The following is a 19,490-nucleotide window of genomic DNA, read 5'->3' as shown; positions in this document are numbered from 1 at the left end:
CTAAGAATTCTTTTTTCTTCCTCTTTTATAGCCCAACGGGCGTTAGCCCAGAAGGACCATTAATTTCGTTTTGGCATTTTACGTCGATTCACTTTCTGCGCTGATTCACTTTTCAAACTGCTGCCACCAACTATTACAGCTCTATATTATATTTAAAAAAATTAAATAATGAAGACTCTATATAAATGTATGTACGTTTCTCGCATTGTGATAAACCAACGGTACCTAGAACCATCAAATTTTGAATAATGTAATACTCCGCCGAATACGGGCATCTGGAAGCCCTAATTTGGAATTTGTTTTATTATATATTTCATATTTTGTCAGACATTAAGGAATGTATGATTAACAAACTCAACGATTTCAAAGCAAGAAATGGCGAAATTGTATTTTTTTTTTTTTTTTTTTAAATCTCCAGCGCGCGAGCTATGTTTCGAAAATTCTAAAGATAGGCTCATTTTAAAATTATTTTGTGATATTGCTGTTGAACTGAATTCTATAGTTTAAAGGAGAAGAACATGATATTTAACACAAAACGTTAAAAAAACGCCCCTTTGGGCGTAATGTAAAATCTGAAAGCTTCCATTTTTTTTAAAATTTAATTTATTTATTTTTAAGCTTTTGGGCTTCAAAATGTAGCAAGTTTATCTATCGTTCTATAGTAAAGTGTTTCGTCAACTACAAGAAATTTGATTTTATTATTAAATAAGTGTTAGGAAAATTATTAACAGCAGTTTAACAAATATCAGAGCACAAGGTGAAATAAACAAGCGTTTGGCACATTATGGTTTGTTCAAGCTATGGGCTTTGAATTTTACCATCCGTTTATTCACCAATCCCACTAAAACAGATATTTTTCCGAATATTTTTAGCTAAAACATTTATTCTGTAACGCAGAGCTAGAGTTAAAACAATTGAGACGCTTTAGAAATTTAGCAAAATTTTTCTTGTATGTTCATAAATATGTTCACAAGCCAGCTTTACAAATTATAACATTTTATATAAAGCTGGTATTAATTTCAGTAAAAATGAAGTTGATGAAATTTTAGATAAAAAGGCTTCCTTTAAAGCCAGGCTCAGATTAGATTGACACTTTATTAATATTTATTATGCTATTTGGAAAACCAAGTGCTGATGTTAATTTACTGTAACAAAATGTAGCAATTGCTAGCTGTTAATTTCAGTAAAACGAAGGTTAAAGAAATTTTAGAGAAAAGGCTTCGTTTAGAGCCAAGCTGGGACATATTTATACTTCGTATTAACATTCTTCATCCGAATTTGAAGACAAAATGCTAATGTTAATATTCTGCAATAAAATGCTAATACCATTATCTAAAAGGCTTACTTTTAACCATTATAAAAACAGTTTTTAAGTGTGGTAATGTATCTGCTAATGATATTTATATTTTCTTTACAGGTAAAATGCGAGAAGGCTTAAGAAACTCTGTTCATATCATTATGATGACCATATGGCGTCGAAAATTTCTTGTAGTCTCCGGATGTTTAATATGGGCAGTTTTCTACCTTTATATTCATTACATCTCTGTACCAGAAGAAGTTGGGTATCCATCTGATGGAACTTCTGTTAAACATCCAATAAACACTGATCGTAATAATATTCTTGAAACTTCAGGAAGATCTACAACAAAAATGCAATTTTTAAAAATTTCTAATCCACTTACTTCACCTGAAGGTAACGAGAAAGCATTTAATATAAACCAACAGGCTAGCAAGCAAAACAATTATTCTCCTACAGCCCAATCATATCGAGATAAACATAGATCAGAAAATGATATTCATGATCATCATTCCAAAGAACAACGTCCGAACAGCAAGCAGAAACAGAAATCTGTCAGAGAGAAGTATGCGGATAAAGGAATTAAGCCCACATCATTTTTAGTTCGTTCAAAACAAAAGACATCTTACCCTGGAGATGGAAGTAACACTTCGACTAGTGAAAGTCCAAAAGCAAACGTATATATCCCCCCTCTTCGTTTGGTGCACTTTGATTTGAAAGGCGCTCCTCCTAAAATTTCATTTTTCAAAGCAATATTTCCTTTAATAAAATCTGCAGGTGCTAATGGAATTTTGATGGAATATGAAGATACGTTTCCTTTTTGGGGCCCACTATCATCAATAGCTGCACATAATGCATACCAAAAGAAACAAATTCGATATATTCTCGAACTTGCGAAAAACCATGACTTGCTTGTTATCCCTTTGGTACAAACTTTCGGACATCTAGAGTTTGTGCTGAAACTTCCCGAGTTCAAACATTTAAGAGAAGTAGAAGATATTCCACAGTCATTGTGTCCAACAAACAATGGATCTCTAGTAATGGTTAAAATGATGATTGATCAAATTATGGCCTTGCATCCAAATTCAAACTGGCTTCATATTGGCAGTGATGAAGTATATCAATTAGGACACTGTTCAAGGTGTTCTAGATATGAAAGAAATAGCCTTTTTCTAGCTTACGTTCGTAAAGTTGCTAAATATGTAAGAGAACAACATAAAGTTATTCCCATTATGTGGGACGATATGCTCCGTCACGCTTCTGTTTCAGAATTGGAGAAGTATGAAATGGGAAAGCTAGTTGAACCGATGGCTTGGACATACGTTGAGGACGTATACTTGTTTCTCCCAAGTAGTCTATGGGAGAAATACAGTGAAGTATTCCCTTACATGTGGACAGCAAGTGCTTTTAAAGGTGCTTTTGGGGAAACGTTGACAGTGCCAGATGCCAAGAGGCACTTGGAAAATAATGTTGCCTGGCTTACAGTAATGAGTGAACAAAACAATAGTTTCAAAGGTTTCAGAGGCATTGCGCTGACTGGATGGCAAAGGTATGACCACTTCGCTTCCCTCTGTGAGCTCTTACCTGCAGCTTTGCCATCACTGGTCTTGAATCTTTTAACTGTGACTCGTGGTCGCTTTGACCGCAAAATATTTCCTCAAGTCCAAGAAATTTTAGAATGTTCTTCGCGAGTTCATTATCACTTAGATTTAGAACATGATCCATATATGTGGCGAGCTTTAGGTGTTTGTTTCTTTCCTGGATCTTCAGTATTTCGCCTCACTCTGCGACACAATGATGTAGCAAAGTCTCTTGACAAATACATAAATGACATATCCTCACACAAAGGATGGATGACAGAATATAACGTTAATCATAACTTTTCAAGTCCATTACGGGTAAATGAACTGCTCAGAGATTTCAGTTATTACAATTCTTCTCTACAAATGCTTCAAGATGCTGCCGTTAAGGCCCTTAGAGAAGCGTATGACGACGATACGGTCAGTGAATGGATCGAGTTGAACATACATCCATATGTCAAAAAGATGAATACCATATGGGAACAAGGACTGAAGCTGAAAAAATTTAATACCTGGCCTCGAAGACCCTTGCCTAAATTTATCCAATTACCGTCACCTCCAAATATAGACTTAGGGTTTATTACATCCTGAAAATTTATTGGTTTACTTTACCTGTGCATAAATGTGATAGGACTCCTTGTCGTTTGGTGTTTAATGAAATCAGTGTGAAATGAGTGCAATGAGTGTTTTCTCACTTGTATGGTATTCGAAGTAACGACACAATGTATTATTCTGGAATGTACTTTAGCTCTTTCTGAACTTGAGTCGATTTATAGGTGCACTTGAATTTTTAAATATTTTAAATTTTCAGTATTCTGTAAATTTCTTGGAGGGATCAAACATATTTTTAACGTGAATTTAAAACTAGCATTTGGACAGTAGGCTAATATATTTAGATTCGTAATATATTAATAATTCAATGAAGTTAATTTTCTATAGCAATAAAAGAACATAGATATTTACTGTTAGAATCTGATGAAACGCAACTATTTACTTTTTTTGGTATAAAAGCAGCTTTTTCTTCAAGAAGAAACAAAATGTAAATGCAGATAAATATAGCATATTAACAGTTTTATTTTTATGGTAAATATATTTTTACTTGATATGTTATATTTGAAGCAGATTTCTTCAAATTATGTAATTTATACGTATTTCAAATGCATTGTAAAGTATAAAGTACGCTCTTATATATATGCTATATTTTTCAAACTAATTAAAATAACTGAATGTACAGTTAATCTTCATGCTCATCAAATACGCAATTAAGTAATAGTGGAAATGTTGCACTTAAAAACATTTTCTGAATAATCTGAAATTTGTTATATCACGTTTTCCAAATTCAGTTTTCTATTAACTTAATTTTAAGTTTGTATTATTTATTTTGAGAAATACATTTCCTAAGTTTCCACCAAACACCGTTAATACCGATATACAAACACCGTTAATTGTATTTTTGTTAAACCTTGAGAGGGGTTGTGCACATATTTGATCCATGCAGTGCAAAACCTTGTTTCACAATCAAATATTTTATTGAGTTTCCGGCACATTACACTGTTTGACATTAACGAAGTTTTGTGTCTTAAAAATTTTATATCCATATCTCATTTTAACTTACAAAGATGATATAAAAGTATCATCTACTCTAATTTTGTTTATAAACTCTATTCAAAGTTTTCAAAGACCAGTCACTTGTAATAAAAATACAAACTGAAGTATTCACACATTCAGCATTTATTTCATTGATGTTAGGTAAGTAATGTTTTTTATACTTACATAAATGTACTAAAGTGCATAACTGGGCTGAAGAAATGAACAAGATTTCTAAAATAAAAGAAAATTTCTTGGTAAATGGTCAGCCACGATACCTGAGCAAGATCTAGAACTCGTTTTATTTTTTGACATTTATGGAGCCCTTTTTATTCAAGGACGAAATACATCATTTGCACGCAGAGACAGAAGTTTATTACAGAGATCTATATCTGCTCTCGATTTATTATTTCATGCATGATCTAATTTCGAATGTATAAGCATAATACCAAATGCAGCTCTTAAATGTTTTTGTACTAATGGTCAAAATGATTAACCGTATAATGTAAATATAAGATTTAAGCACGAATTAAAATAATAAAATTTTCGGGTGGATTTTTCTATGTTAATATTTATATTAAATATCGTACAGTTTATTTTCTACGACTTCAAAGTTTAATCCGGGGTGTAAATCTCTGAAGCAGATTACGCAATGTGAAACAGCTTCTGAATACCTAACTGCATACGAGTTTTTAGTAGAGGCTACCCTCAAGTGTGGAGGATGTTAAAAACTTAAAAATTTATTCGATCGGTTTATGAGACTTTATGATTACGTCTTGTGATCTGTTTTTGATCACTTTGTGAGACTCATATTACAGCATTGTATCATTCTATAACTGTCAGATCTCTTCAGAATACACGCACATGGTTTTAAGAATTAAACTTTTCTTTTATCTTGTAGATATAATTTTTGAGTAGTGAAACACTTGCACTTGACTGGAATGGTTCGAACCTACGGATCTTTAGATAAAGTAAATTTTGATAAACCCTTCTGAATATAAAATCAGTTATTCACAGAAATGGTAAGCATTTTTTTAATATAAAGTATATTAAAAAGGTTCGCTGAAAATGGCGAACATACCGAAATACACTTGATATTCTTCTGGCAAATAAGAAAATATTTTAAGCGAGAGATAATGCCGGTGTTCTTTTGGTTTTCACCATGCCAAATAAAAATTTAAACGTTTCCTTGTATTCCCTTTCTTATCTCGATGACATTGTATTTATATAACCATATATTTAGAAAAAAAATCAGCTGAGTTTTAGATGCCATTCTCAGTTGTAAATGCTTGTATCACTTCTTTTAATATATCACTTTTATATATCCACTTTAACATTAAATACACGTCTGCGTTCATTAGACACAGAATGTAGGCATGCTGTTAATATTAAAATATTTTCAAAATCTCTGTTAAAACCCAAAGATCAGATACTATTCTCTGATGTTTCTTAAATTTCATTTTGGAAATTAATCTACCTCTGTGCAAAAATTTGCGTATTTATTGCAGCTAAAATAATATTAAACTTAGCTATTTACAGCGTACTAAAGAATTAAAGCTGTTATAAATGTTTAATTCTGTATTTTATTATGATAGAACCATATTTTTGTACATCTTTCAGCGGTGCGTCAAAATATGTATTACACCTTTTTATCTTCGAGTCTTATTTCATAGCATACTACTGAATAATATATTTCCTGGCACTGTAGTAGCCCCCTTCGCACTAAATACATCCTTAAAATATCTATTCATGTTTAAATATACCAAATTTTTACTCGTGGAATTATAACAAACATTTTTCAAATGTTGGAGAAATTCATCATAAAATTAAAGGTGTTTCTGAAACTACACAATATTCTGCAGTATTAATTTTATGAGAAAACTATTTGAAACTGCAATTCTTTTATGAGTAATACATAAATTAATCGTTTTCAGGCGTTAAGAGATTTAGTTCATAATTTAAAATTTTAGCGACTAAAATTTATTACTCAGTGCTCATTATCAATAAAAATGCTTCTTTTTAATATGGTATTGAATTACCGGTTGAGGTCCATAGTTCAGTATCAAGTAAGTAGACTATAATTTACAGTAACATATAGAGTTAGCGGAGAATTCATTTTTTAATTCTCTTTAGTTGAAAGGTTCAGTCAACAAAAATAAGAGTATTCAATGCGTGCAAATTAATAATTAAAATATATGTAAGTATTAGTGGTATTCCCGGCACACATTTTAAAATATTAAGCATTTTGTAAAATTTAGGTATGGAATAGCATGATGTACACTGGTGTGCAAAAATTAAGGACGAGACGGTTTTTTCAATATAACTTTGTACAAAAGCTTTCCAAATCAACACATTTAATACCGTAAGATCCCCAATACGTAAGGACATGAGTAATGTAAGCAACACTTACTAAAAGAGAAATCAGAGGGATAAAAAGAAGCTTTATTGAAAACGTAGCATGGAGCGCAATGCGACTGAAGGCCGAAACATCCCTGTGATGAGTGTCCAGCAAGAAACATCCGGTCTTTAATACGGGATATGATCTCCCCTGACTGCTAGGCAGATTTCACAGCGTCTGCCCATGCTGAGAATGAGGGTGTCAATGAGTTGTTGAGGCATTGCTGCCCATTCGTCTTGCAGCGCCAATTGAAGCTCCGGAATCATTACTGGTAGTAAGGTACGAGCTGCCAAGCGTCTGCCTAGAAAATCCCATACATGCTCGATGGGATTAAGATCCGGAGATCGTGCCGGCCAATCCATACGTTCAATATCCTCACTCTCTAAGAGCTGTTCGGCAGCTACTGTGCGATGACATTGTGCATTGCCGTCCATGAAAAGGAACTGCGGACCCATAGCGCCTCTAAAAAGACGCACATATGGAAGAAGAATCTCGTTACAATAACGGGTCCCGTTGACTGAACCTGCGTCGAAGATGTGAAGGTCTGTACGACTACCAAGCATGATGCCTCCCCAAACGAGAACACCGCCACCTCCATACCTGTCCCTTTCAATGATGTTCGAGGGATGATTGCGGCTTCCCCGCTCTCTCCAGATGAGTATGCGATGAGAATCGCTACTCAGACTGAATCTGCTCTTATCTGTAAAGAGTACTCGCCCCCATTCATTGTCTCTCCAATTCCGGTGTTCCCGGCACCACGGAGAACGCCTTCTCCGATGGGCAGGCGTTAGAGGTACACACCGTACAGGGCGTCGTGCAAACAGACCACCACCGTGTAGTCTTCTGGCCACGGTAAAACGCGATATCGGTCGTCCAGTCGCCTGTATCGTGTGTCTAGGGATTTCTCCCGCTGTCTGCCGCCTGTTTCTTCTGGTCTGTAAGGCAATATACCGGTCATCTGCGGGTGTGGTTCCTCGTGGACGACCACTACTAAACCCCCGGATAGCTGTTCCTGTATTTTGAAATTGTCTCCAAAGTCGTGAAACGATGCTGTGAGCAATTCCGAACTCTGCAGCCACACTTGTCACACTGCGGCCTTCCTCCAACTTCCCAATGGTTCGACCTCGGGTAAAAGCATCCAGATGTCGTCTAACAGATTGATTATTCGCCATTTCTCCATGAGGCAGCAACTCGGTGTGATTTTAACTGCTATACGGCGTGCAATCTCTTTGCCAGAAATACTGATCTTACACCGACAACATGCTTTATACTACTCACAGACACTCCCCCATTACGTCTACCTGCATATCTGCGCATGTGCTACCGTACATCACCTTACTTAATCTCCTGATTGGTTTTTCTGTCCGCTCTGCCTCTTCGTTCAGCTGATATGCTAATTTTTCGACTTTGTCCTTAATTTTTGCACACCAGTATATATTAATTTGCATTTGTGAAATCTGTAATATGTCATTTTCAATACAGCTTAATATTACTGCGAATCTATAAGTTCCGAATCCATAGCATAGTACGAGCAACCATCTGTAAATGATTTTTAGATGATCATCTTTTAAGCTTGAATATAAATGTAAATAGCTTTATCATTTCGCACTCAAAATTAACATACATACACTAATCTTTGCAAGTAATGGTACTGAAATTTATCATACTAAATCATTAATTTTAAGAATGCGATTGCGTTAAATTACGCTACTATCTTGTAAAACTCATCGAAAAATATTATTTAAGGAATTTATTCAAAATTAACCAGTTGGTTACATAAAAAATCATTAATTAGCTTAAAAAAATTTTGCCTCACGAATAGCTCTCACAATGAAGCATATGCAGTTGGGATGAAGGTTAAAAGAGAAGATTTGTATTATACTTTGTACTAGAAAAGGGGACCAATAATAAACTACTGAATCCGAACCAAATATTTTTACAACGTAACTTCTAAAAAAGTTAACTTGTAAACTTGTCTTATACTCCCTAGATCATAAATGTAGTATTTTATAATTTATATAAATATTAAGCTGGTTTTAAAGGATCATAAAGCTTTACTGAAACCTCAAGATTTAACGCTGAGGCCCAAATTATATATTTATCTCTCTCCTGATAAATATTTGACCTAAACTTCATCAATTAAGAAAATTAATTTTTTAAGTCTGCGTCTTAAACATTTAACGAATTCTCATTATCAGAATTAAAACCGACTTGTTATGCGTTTCCGATTCAAAATTCCAAAATGTTAATTAACATTTATAATACAGATATACATTTTGCTCAATTTCATTTCTTGAAACTGCCTAACAAATAGGCATCATGAGCTTCTAACATCAATCCTAAGGCATAAAATAATCGGACACAGGCTAAAGTTTTAACGTCCAAATCCCAAAACTGTTATTTAATTAAAATTGAAAAATTATTCACTGCAAATATTTGGCATATGTTTCAAAGAGCAGAATACACTTTTACCATGAATATGTATTTATTTGACCAGTTATATCTTGTAATGTGTATCATATTGTGACTTTTAAATCAAAAAGTATTGTATTATCTACATAATTTAATAAGGCATTGAATGCTCAGATAGTTTGGGATTAAACAATTTTATGGAATGGAATGAAGTTCGCTTGTTTTCTTACTTAAACTGCAGGATTTTAGCTTCTTTCAACTGTAATAAGTTACTAGTTGCTCAATGTTTCCCTGGAATTTCAACGAACAATTCTGAGGTCAGATAATATAATTGGTCTAGTTTATTTACCTGATCTATGAAAATTGATTTTAAATGCAAAGCGATGGTAAGTATTTTCACTAATGTACTAAGAAATTAAAAATTATGAAGAACCAGTAACGCGTAGAAAGTCTGAAGAAAGAAACGAGTTTAAAATGAGTCTTGCAGATGACGTCAAAATCTCCTGCAATACACTGTTAGTAAATTGCAGTGCTTAAGAAAGATCACGTCGCTGTTTTGAAGCTGAAAAAAGGAATAATTTGAACAAATTTTAAAATGTGTAAAATTTTTAACTAAAGTGCTTCATAATTCCCAACTAAATAATAGTAATTCCTAAAATTTTGCCTACCTTTAAAATAAAGATAAATTTATGCATGCAAAGAAAAAGATTTTAATTCACAAGGTTTTGGATTTTTTTTTTTTTTTTTTTCTGTTGACACTATAAGCATCTAAAGAAACTTTCATTTCTGGGCACGTTTGGGCTCGACATCACGTAAAGTTTATTTAACGTTAGCAGGTCTTTCAATCACTGATCATGGTAGATGTTATTACTGCAAAATACTAGTTTCTAGTTTATTTTTCAAATTAAAGCTTTAGTTTCTTAACAGACTGAGTTATGTAAAAACAACAAACCTGCTTACTAATGTATTCATCTTAGTTTTATTTTTAGTAGTATATTCTATAATTTATAATATATCTAAATTATACCTTTATGAATATTTTCAGCATCATTGTAATTAATTAAAGATATCTAGTTAATACCTTTTATGAATATTTTCAGCATCATTGTAATTAATTAAAGATGTTTCTAAAGCCGCGAGTTACGTACCTTGGCACAGAACAAACCTTTTGGTTTTCATAGTTTAATTTCTATGTGCACATTATTTGTGAATCCATAAGCATATAACACAGCGGCTGCGATTTTTATTTTATTACTAATAATGTATTTCTGTTAACTTTTGAAAATTCCGTAAATTGATAATTTCAAAATTGTCCTTCTGTCGCAAATATATAAATATATGTTTTATTTGAAAATTTAAGCATGTGATTTCATGCATAAACTTTTATATTATTTTTACTAAAATAAATTGCCTGATTATTATTATTAATTATATATTACCTGATATTATTAAAATATATTACCTGAAATATATAAAAAAATACCTGATTATTCTTCTCAGTCCTTCAATTAATGCTAGCTGTATTTTTCCTTTAAATGAGCATAAAAATTAATTTACTAAGTTAAAGGCATATCATGGTGAAATTAATTTTTTCCTTCTTGCCGTTAATATTAACTTTCATCTATAAATAAAATCTACTAATAAGCAAGTTACATAACGGACGTCTTCCATAAGTCGCCTTCACTAATTTACAGAAGAAAAAAATGGCATTAACTTTATATAATAACTTTTAAGTCTCATCGTCATAACTGTTTTTTCAAATGAGTTTGATCATGAATAATTACTTGAAATAATACATAGAAAATATTATTTCCTTATTTACATCAGAGTTATGACTATCGTAGCCATAGCATTACTTTTATATTGTAAAACTGCGGACCATATTATGTGCAATATGAATGTATTGTCAATAAAATATATACAGTTATTCTTGAATTTTTATTATTTATGATGTTTCACAGAATTATAATGGCGCTAAGGTCAGTTTATCACACATCATTATAAACGATTTAAAGATAGAAGAGATGCAAGAGTAGATTTTTCCAATTTCCTGTATCTTACTTTGAATAAATTTTGAGTTCAAAGTATGTCAATATAATAATGTATCACCAGATTACACACTGTTCAACAAAACTAAGAGAAATGCAGCGTGTAACAATAGCGGATAAATACAAGACCCTTTTAATCATATTCCGCTTAATTCCGATTCGACATTATGCTATTTGTTCCGAAAGAGTGGTTAGACACGAATCCAGAAATTACTTCATAACCAAGCTGATTTATTATTATTATTCATATTCTGTTCTAATACTAATCAAACTCTCCTAAAATGAATTAGATGAGAAAATCTTGAAACGAATATGGAAGAAGCTATGGCTGAAGGCATACCAGGATTTAAGAAGACAAATCTATTGGTGACCAAATTAATAGCTTAACCAAAACAGGAGAGTTAGAAGATAAAAATACAGAAGCTAAGGAAGAATTAGTACAAATTTCTCATGGGAGCTGTGCCAAATACAATCTTCAAGAGCTGATAGAACAAGAAATTGGTGTAGAATATGAAGATAATGATTTTGGTAATAAAACGCACAAGAAACTTTCTACATATTTCCTCAACAAAAGTTTGATACTAATAGATATTACCCACATGCTCGTGTGATATTTTTAATCGTTCACCTCAACTTTTAAAACGTGTATTTGAGAATTTTGTTTAAATTCACGTGCTGAAATAGTGTTTGTGTTTTGACTTGCTTATCGCGTTTATCCTTCAGTTTGCCTATCTAGAATTGACACTCTTTTTGATATTATAATTAATAAATATGTATTACGAACTAAACAAGCAAAAGTCTAGAAGTATATTTAAGAAACACAGATTCTGTGGAAACCAGTTTATTACAAAGTTTCTTCTCCAACATGCCTCGGTACTTACAGTAAAAATTTCGATCATTTCCTAAATATGCAGAATGAAATGTATTTTACAGGTTATTCACTTATTGATAAAATTATTGTTCTTAAAATGATAGAAGACTTTGTTGTATGCAAAATTTTTGGTAAAAGGGTAACCATATCATTAAATATTGCAGGTGAGCTCTCTGTAAAATTGGAATTTCTCTTTATTTTTGTGGTGACTTGTTTATCTGTGTTAGGTAAACAAAACCCACTGTATTAGGTAGACGAAACAATTTGCCAGAAACAAAAAGAAAGTAAAAAAGGTTAAAAACATTTCTCGTGGAAATTTATTCATGGTTTCTTTTGATCTAAAATCATTATTCACCAATGTTCCAGTGGAGGGTGCATTGAAATGTCTAGAAACCAGACTTCGCGAATTTCATTTCTCTTGCATTGAAATTGATGAGCTAATTTCTTTCACTCAACTCTGTTTGAAACAAAAGCATTTTTTCCCGAAAAATAAATATTACAAGCAAACTGAGGGATTAGCCTCTGAAATGAGAGATTAGCGAAACTTATTCAAAAAACATCTTCCATTGATGAACTGGATTTTCTAGAGGCATTTCACATTCAAAAAAATCTTTATTAATTATGTTTTAGTTCTGGTTTCATCAACAGATGGCGCCAGTGTCTTGTATCCTGTCCAGGCTTTCTTATCTAATCATTATATCTTATCTCCTTCATTTGTGCTTTTGCAGCTGAGGATGATGGTTCAGTAAAACTATCAAAACTAGTCCTGTGAAAACTTGAAAATATAACGCTGATTTTTTTTTGTTTGACTTCTTAAATTAATATTTTTCGGCGTGTTATTGTATCTTAATGCCATTCATTGTTATTAAAAAGTGTTTAGGAAGACATATACAAAATCCAAATGAATCGTTGAATGCTTTGATTTTTTTTTTTTAAACCGTGTCCAAAAAATTCCGGGTGTGTTTATAATTTTGTCAAGGTAGCAAGGAATGAAGCATTTATTTTATACAGCCATGTCAAGCTGGGTGACTACATGCTATGAATGCACTTGGATTTCGAACTAATAATAATGCAGCCAAGTTTGTAGCGAACACTGATCAGCGTCGTATTCAGTCAGACAAAATAAAAACGCAGATGTCTACAATTGATGCTCTCAGAGCAAGAAAAAGAGCCAAATGGCTGCAGTACAGCTGTTCAGGAATAGGAAGGTAGGCATGATGTACACAGCTCGGGAATTTTAAACTGCTTTAGTGTTATTTGAGCGATATTGTACTGAAAAATTTGAAACTTTAAGACCATTTTTCCTAAAACGGTGATTTTCATAATTGTGCGTCCTCTTTAAAAACATTTATTACAGATACTGATTTAAACATTTCAGGATAAGCACGTGATTATATTGCTAAAAAACGCACCTGCCATTTCCATGAAAAATTATTTTTTAAGTATTTATATAATTTGAAATTTTTATAAGTTCTTTCTATTTTTTAAGATCTTACTGTCATAGTGTTAATGTACTTTGATATTTTAAAATTTATATAGAACAAGGATTACACCTTATGATTTTTTATCACAAAATTGCAAAATTTATTACTGTAACTAAATTAATAGTGCTGTAAGCTTGCGCACAGTGTTTTGGTACAAATTTAAAATTTTCAGAAAATACATTTTGTTTTTCTTTTATAAAAAATTCTACATAGTATTAATTAATCACGTAATATAAATTAAATCAAAGAACAATATAAACTAAATCAAAGAATATAACCATTTATACATATAGTATACATGTAAGGCCGCCCAGTTGGTATAGTGGTCAGGGAAGCTGACTGCGATGCCGAAGGTCTTGGGTTCGAATCCCGGAGAAGGCATAGTTGTAACTGTCCGTCCCTTCATAGGAAAGGCGATGGTGGCACACCTATTAGGTACCTCCATAATAAAGAGACCACCACATCCGGCCTTGTATAGATTAATGGACTGGGTTACCTTTGTAATTGTTCACAATCCGCCATTGGAAAAAGTTCCATACCATCTATGACCATAACAATCTAATTTACTAAAACTTGGAAATCGTCCGAAATTCTCACTTTCCTTGTTACGTAAAAGTGATGACTCCCACTTAAGGGTACATTTCAACTAAGACACCGTAGAAGTATATAATGTTAAGCATACTCTAAGTATATTTAATTTACTGAAGTCTTCTCAGGGGCCTATCTTCCCATCATCTTCCGAGCATATTCTTTATTTCGAATTAAACTTGAAGAGTAAGCATGCAAGTCAATGGTTCCATACTTTCATCTTCCAATATGTCTATGCTTAGTTGTCCTCTGTTTTAATGCGAATTGTTGTCCGAAAGAATGAGAAAATATCCAACTGCAGCAATATAAGATGTCATAAAATGGATGAGAAATCGTTTTGCCTACCTTACTGCCACATCTGAATCATTTCTTAATACGCAGTATGATCTTAAGTACATTATATATCCCTCCTCAAAACAGAATCTCCCTTTTATCCCTGTCGTAAACAAAGACATCTTACTGTAGTTTCTTTTCGCGCTTCTATCTGTAGTTCTTCAATTACCCGGATTCGAATCCCGGAGACGGCATGCATGTTTGTGAGCGTATAGTCTTTGTGTTGCAAAGAGACTCTCAAAATACACCGCTAGATGAAGGTGCTCTTGAGAGGTTTATGGTTCAAGAAAAGAGAGACCCTTAAACCGATGCCTGGGATGCTATCCCTCAAAACTGGAGCATGAGCTTAACGGTTAGTTAGCGAGATCCGGCGATACTTAAATATACAGGGAATGCGCAGGTGCCGCCCTTACTTCAAACTGCACCTATACGCTATCAGAATAATTAAATAAGGAAAAAGTGAATAACCTTTAACAAAGTTAAGGTTATGCAGCGTTTCTATTCATTCCATCGCGCCGATATTTCCGATTCTGATGAAATTTTCTCAAACATAATTTTAAGAAAGTTATATTGAAATATGAGATAACTAAATTTTTCGCTAATTTGTCATAATAGCCCTATGTATAAGCATTTTTTTCCTAAAACAATGCTTTTATAATCTACTTAAATCGGTTTCATATTGACCAATCACCATTTTTATCATTTTAGATGATGTTTACCTCCAATGTTCTTTCTTAACGCATTTTACAAATTTCTAGAAATTGCTTTCTTATTTTTTATATCCAAATATTGGGTTCACGTCTGTCACTTGCGGCGTTTTTCCAAATCCTATAGTACACTTGTAGAGAAGCCACACCTGAATAATTTGTTTTGTATACTTCGAATAATTATTACCGTTTGGAAATGCGGAACTTCGAGCGATTCCTATACGCTCCAGATTATTTAGACAGATATTTACATTTATAGTTATGTAAAAAATATTTGGCTTTCCAATAGTATTTTCTGATTTTCAAAGCCACTCTAAAAAAAGCTCTTCGTTCTGTATTTAAGAGTTGCTACGGAACTCTCTCTAGCTGTGTCCTTGTCATTCTCCTTGCTAATGTCTAAGTTGGATTCCTTAAACGCACTTCCATTGGTTCAACTCGCATTTTTCTAGAGTTCAGATTTTATTTTTTTCAACAATATCTCAAAACAAATCCTAGATGTTTTTCTATTCGTCTCATTTTAACAGGATTCCTTTCTACCAACTCATCTATTTAATCTCTGAATGGTGTACGTTTATTGCTTCCATCGAATACGTATTTTCCTGCTAAAAATTCAATCACTGAAACCAATTTTGTAATGCTTACCTTGGAAGGTTTTTAAATATTTCTCATGCTTTCACATTTTCAACTATCTTTGATTTGTTTTCTTTCTCTAACCTCAGTTGATTCAAATATTATTTTACATTTAAGCCTCAGATATCTGATTACACTACATAATTCTGCTACAATTTTACGTAAGGTTTTACCCTCATTTTGTCAATTTAAATTGCTATTAATTTTCGAACTTCAATAATTGAGTCATATCCTCAACCCTCTATCTTCCTGTTATTTAATCGATTATGAAAAAGCGACCGAGTGCTGTCTATCTAGCCCTTCACGAACACATACTTTTAAAGTAAATTTCCGTCAAGTCCTTTGTTGCAATCTAATAATTTAGACTAAACAAATTCTAAAATTTCGACGGTTAAAAAGAGCCACAGCTTAGCGAAATTCAAAGAACTGAACATGAATGAAGCTGAACTAAAGATGATTAATTTACCGAAGTTTTGCTTCCTAGGTTAAGGCAAGAGAAGTAGATGGAATACAAAAAATTCAGATTTTAGTTTTAAAGAAAAATATGAACTCTAGCTCTTTAGCTCAGAAAATGACCTGCGTAGGAGAAACATTAGTCGCCAAAAGACCAGTTTATTTAAAGGGGGAATCATGTAAACAAGCATTTTTTTAAAATTATTTATAAAAGAATAAATGGTTTATTAAATTTGGCAAAGATAATAGATAATATTCTCAATATATAATATTGATAATAAATGCTATAAGAAAAAAAGTGTGCCATGAAAATTCAAAATAGTGGCGCTACTACAGCTGCTCGAAGTTGACTTCTTTTTTTTTTTTTTTTTTTTTTTTTCGCAGTGCAGGCTACAGGTCATTCTAATTATCGGAAATATAAAATCCAAAAACGTTTTGTTAAAGTATGATCTTGCTCAGATCTTGAACCTAAATTTAAGAAAAAAAACCAAAATTAAAAATTTTTAAAAAGATCGATTTTTTTTGTTTTAACGAACAATTTATTATAAATAATACTTATAATTGATTTTTAATGGTATAGGTTAAAAATATGGTCAATAATTATGCATGCGAAATTTGAAAATGAATTGGGCGATTAATTTTTGACCTAGGTTGCATCGCGTGCGAAGCAAATTGTGTCTTGAAGAAAACGCGTTTGAAAGTTTTCTATTGGAAAACGTAGTACTCTAATGATAATGTTAGACACATCACTATAAGCTTAATCTAAAATTTCAGGGCTTTATAATACACTTTCCTGTTCTGCAAAATCATCCCAATTTGAGCCGTTAATTCCTGTTTCTACGCTGCCCAGGCTTCTTTCCCTGCTGTCCTCTCAGAATGTGTCACTTTGATGACTGCATGGAGACATTTAAGGCTCCACTTTGGGTTTACAATATTAAAATACATTCTTTAGATTATAAATAAATTTTATAATTAATAAAAAGTGTCAAAATATTGATTCTATATGGCCTTCAACCCCCTTGATGGTTTTTGAGTTATTAGGCTTTTGATAAATATGTCGCTAAGTACGTGCTGATTAAGCTGAAACTCAATCTAAGAGTAGTTAACAAGTGGTTCAGAAAATTAGATTATTGTTAGATAATGAGTCAAATGAATATGTCTGTAAGCAATTAAATTACATCTAGTGCTAAACTTTTTGTTTGAAGAACATTTTTCGTACAGAAATATTGAAAACCATTATTAAAAAATAGCGTAAAATCTCCTGAACTGCTAACTACAATACCCATATAATGGCCAAGTCATTTCGTTGTTTGCTCAAATAGATAATCGCTTTTGAAAATCAAACTACGGATCTCTAATTTCAGATGATGTCAAATGAACAACAAATGTCACTTTCCAATAAAATCCTTAAGTATCATAGCTCTGACCTTACAAGAGGTACACTGCAGTATATGTGAATATTACAGCATGGAGCAATAACGACACAGAGAAAATTTTCACAACTGTTTAATTTTCTATCGAAAGTAATTAAATATATATGTAGATAAAAACTTGTTTTCCCATTGCTTTGAAGTTTCCTTTAGAAAGTCTTCTAAGAAGATATATAATCTGGACAGAACACCTCACGTGCTTTGTCACATTCAATTTAAATAACAGACACTGCTTTGAAATAAAGTTTAATGTGCTTACATTTTTCAGTATCTGAAGCGCGTGGAACATGGAACAAAAAAAATTATATTAACTATTAACATCATGGAACTCTAGTCTAGAAACTATCTGTTATTCATAAAAATGTGAAGCAAGAAAACTGTTTCTTGGTTCACCTTAAAATGGGAGAAAATTTCCGCTTTCCTTTATATGTCTTTTGCCTAAGTTGGCAAACAACCAATTTTTTTTCCGCCAGCGAAACAAAGGGTAAGGGGACTTTAATTCATATTCATGACAGACTCAAGGTTGCATTATAACTTAGCTTCAAAGAATAAGAAGAAACTCAGTTATTATATTCCTTGGATCTAAAAAGATAGTTACTTCTTAACACCTTGAATTTAAAAAAAGTACTAGTTGAAAATATGGGCAAAGGGATATTTCTCATTGTGTTGGTGGCACGTGTTGAACACTCAAGACCCAAAGTTAAAAGTAAATTTATTCAGAGTAAAACAAACTTAGGTGAATCTTGAAAGAAGCTGCAAAAGAACATTCTGCTCTTCACATCAAACCTTTAAGTTACAACAGGAAGATCAATATACTATTGACTTCAGGATTCTCCCACTTTAACTGTTAATTCTTTAAACTGAAAGAGTTTAAAGAATTAATAAACAGGGGAAAATGCGTAAGAAGATAACAAACAGCGTCCTTCTACTGAGAAATGAAAACCTAAAACACAAGTAAAAACTTTAATTTAGTGAGAAATTAGCTTTAGTATTAATTAAATTAGTACTAAGCAAGGACAAATCTTGAATAAATTCGAAAGTGGCTTTCGTGAGTTACGCGATAAACATTTTATGTTAGAACACCATGCAAAGCAAACGGTTTCAGTGATGTGCGAAAGTTTTACTAGGATTTTGTGTATTTAGTATGTGCAACATTTATTATTTCCAGAAATATCAAAATTTTAGAAGAATTAACTTTTAATTAGATCTACATTTTAATATGTATAAGAGTGCAATGTATATTAGAAATATATAATTTCTATTAGAATAACTGATAAGCGTTACACATATTCCTATATGTACTATATATATTAGAAATATATGTAATGCATATTGGAATATGTGTAATGCTTATTAGAAATTTCAAAGTGGATAGGTAAAATATAGACAATATTTTTGAAATATTACAGAAGAAATATTTTTTTGATAATTTTGAAAAGCTTTAAAACTCTTAAATCCTCATATAGCATGATACTTTTCTGGAAGTGTCATGGAGTGCTTTGGGGATTTTGAAAATGGCTATTGTTACATAATACATCATGATAACTTTAGACTATGAACATTACACTCTTACACTCTTGTTACACTCTTGGCTTTTGTCTTACCCACCGAAAATGGACTCTTCTACTCAGACACGCTCCTTATACAAAGTCATAAACGTTCCCAGTATTTT

At 32.3% G+C, this 19,490-nt stretch overlaps 1 protein-coding gene across 10 annotated transcripts in view; it reads left to right on the top strand.

Moving 5' to 3' along the window:
* The window catches only part of LOC118190083 (hexosaminidase D-like), a 278,340-nt gene extending 267,139 nt beyond the window's left edge, over positions 1–11,201 (top strand). For all 10 annotated transcript variants that reach the window (XM_085808047.1, XM_085808052.1, XM_085808048.1 and 7 more), the window contains one exon: positions 1,418–11,201. In XM_085808047.1, the coding sequence (XP_085664173.1) occupies positions 1,423–3,468 (2,046 nt within the window). In that variant the 5' untranslated portion in view covers positions 1,418–1,422 and the 3' untranslated portion in view covers positions 3,469–11,201. The remainder of the gene's footprint in view (positions 1–1,417) is intronic.
* The last annotated feature ends 8,289 nt before the right edge of the window (positions 11,202–19,490 follow it).

This window comes from Stegodyphus dumicola, chromosome X1 (genome assembly GCF_044657685.1).
Source record: "Stegodyphus dumicola isolate Sdum_Otavi_A_Nest chromosome X1, ASM4465768v1".
NCBI lineage: Eukaryota > Metazoa > Arthropoda > Arachnida > Araneae > Eresidae > Stegodyphus > Stegodyphus dumicola.
The sequence above is the reverse complement of the archived record's forward strand: the minus strand, read 5'-3'. Positions and strand labels throughout refer to the sequence as shown.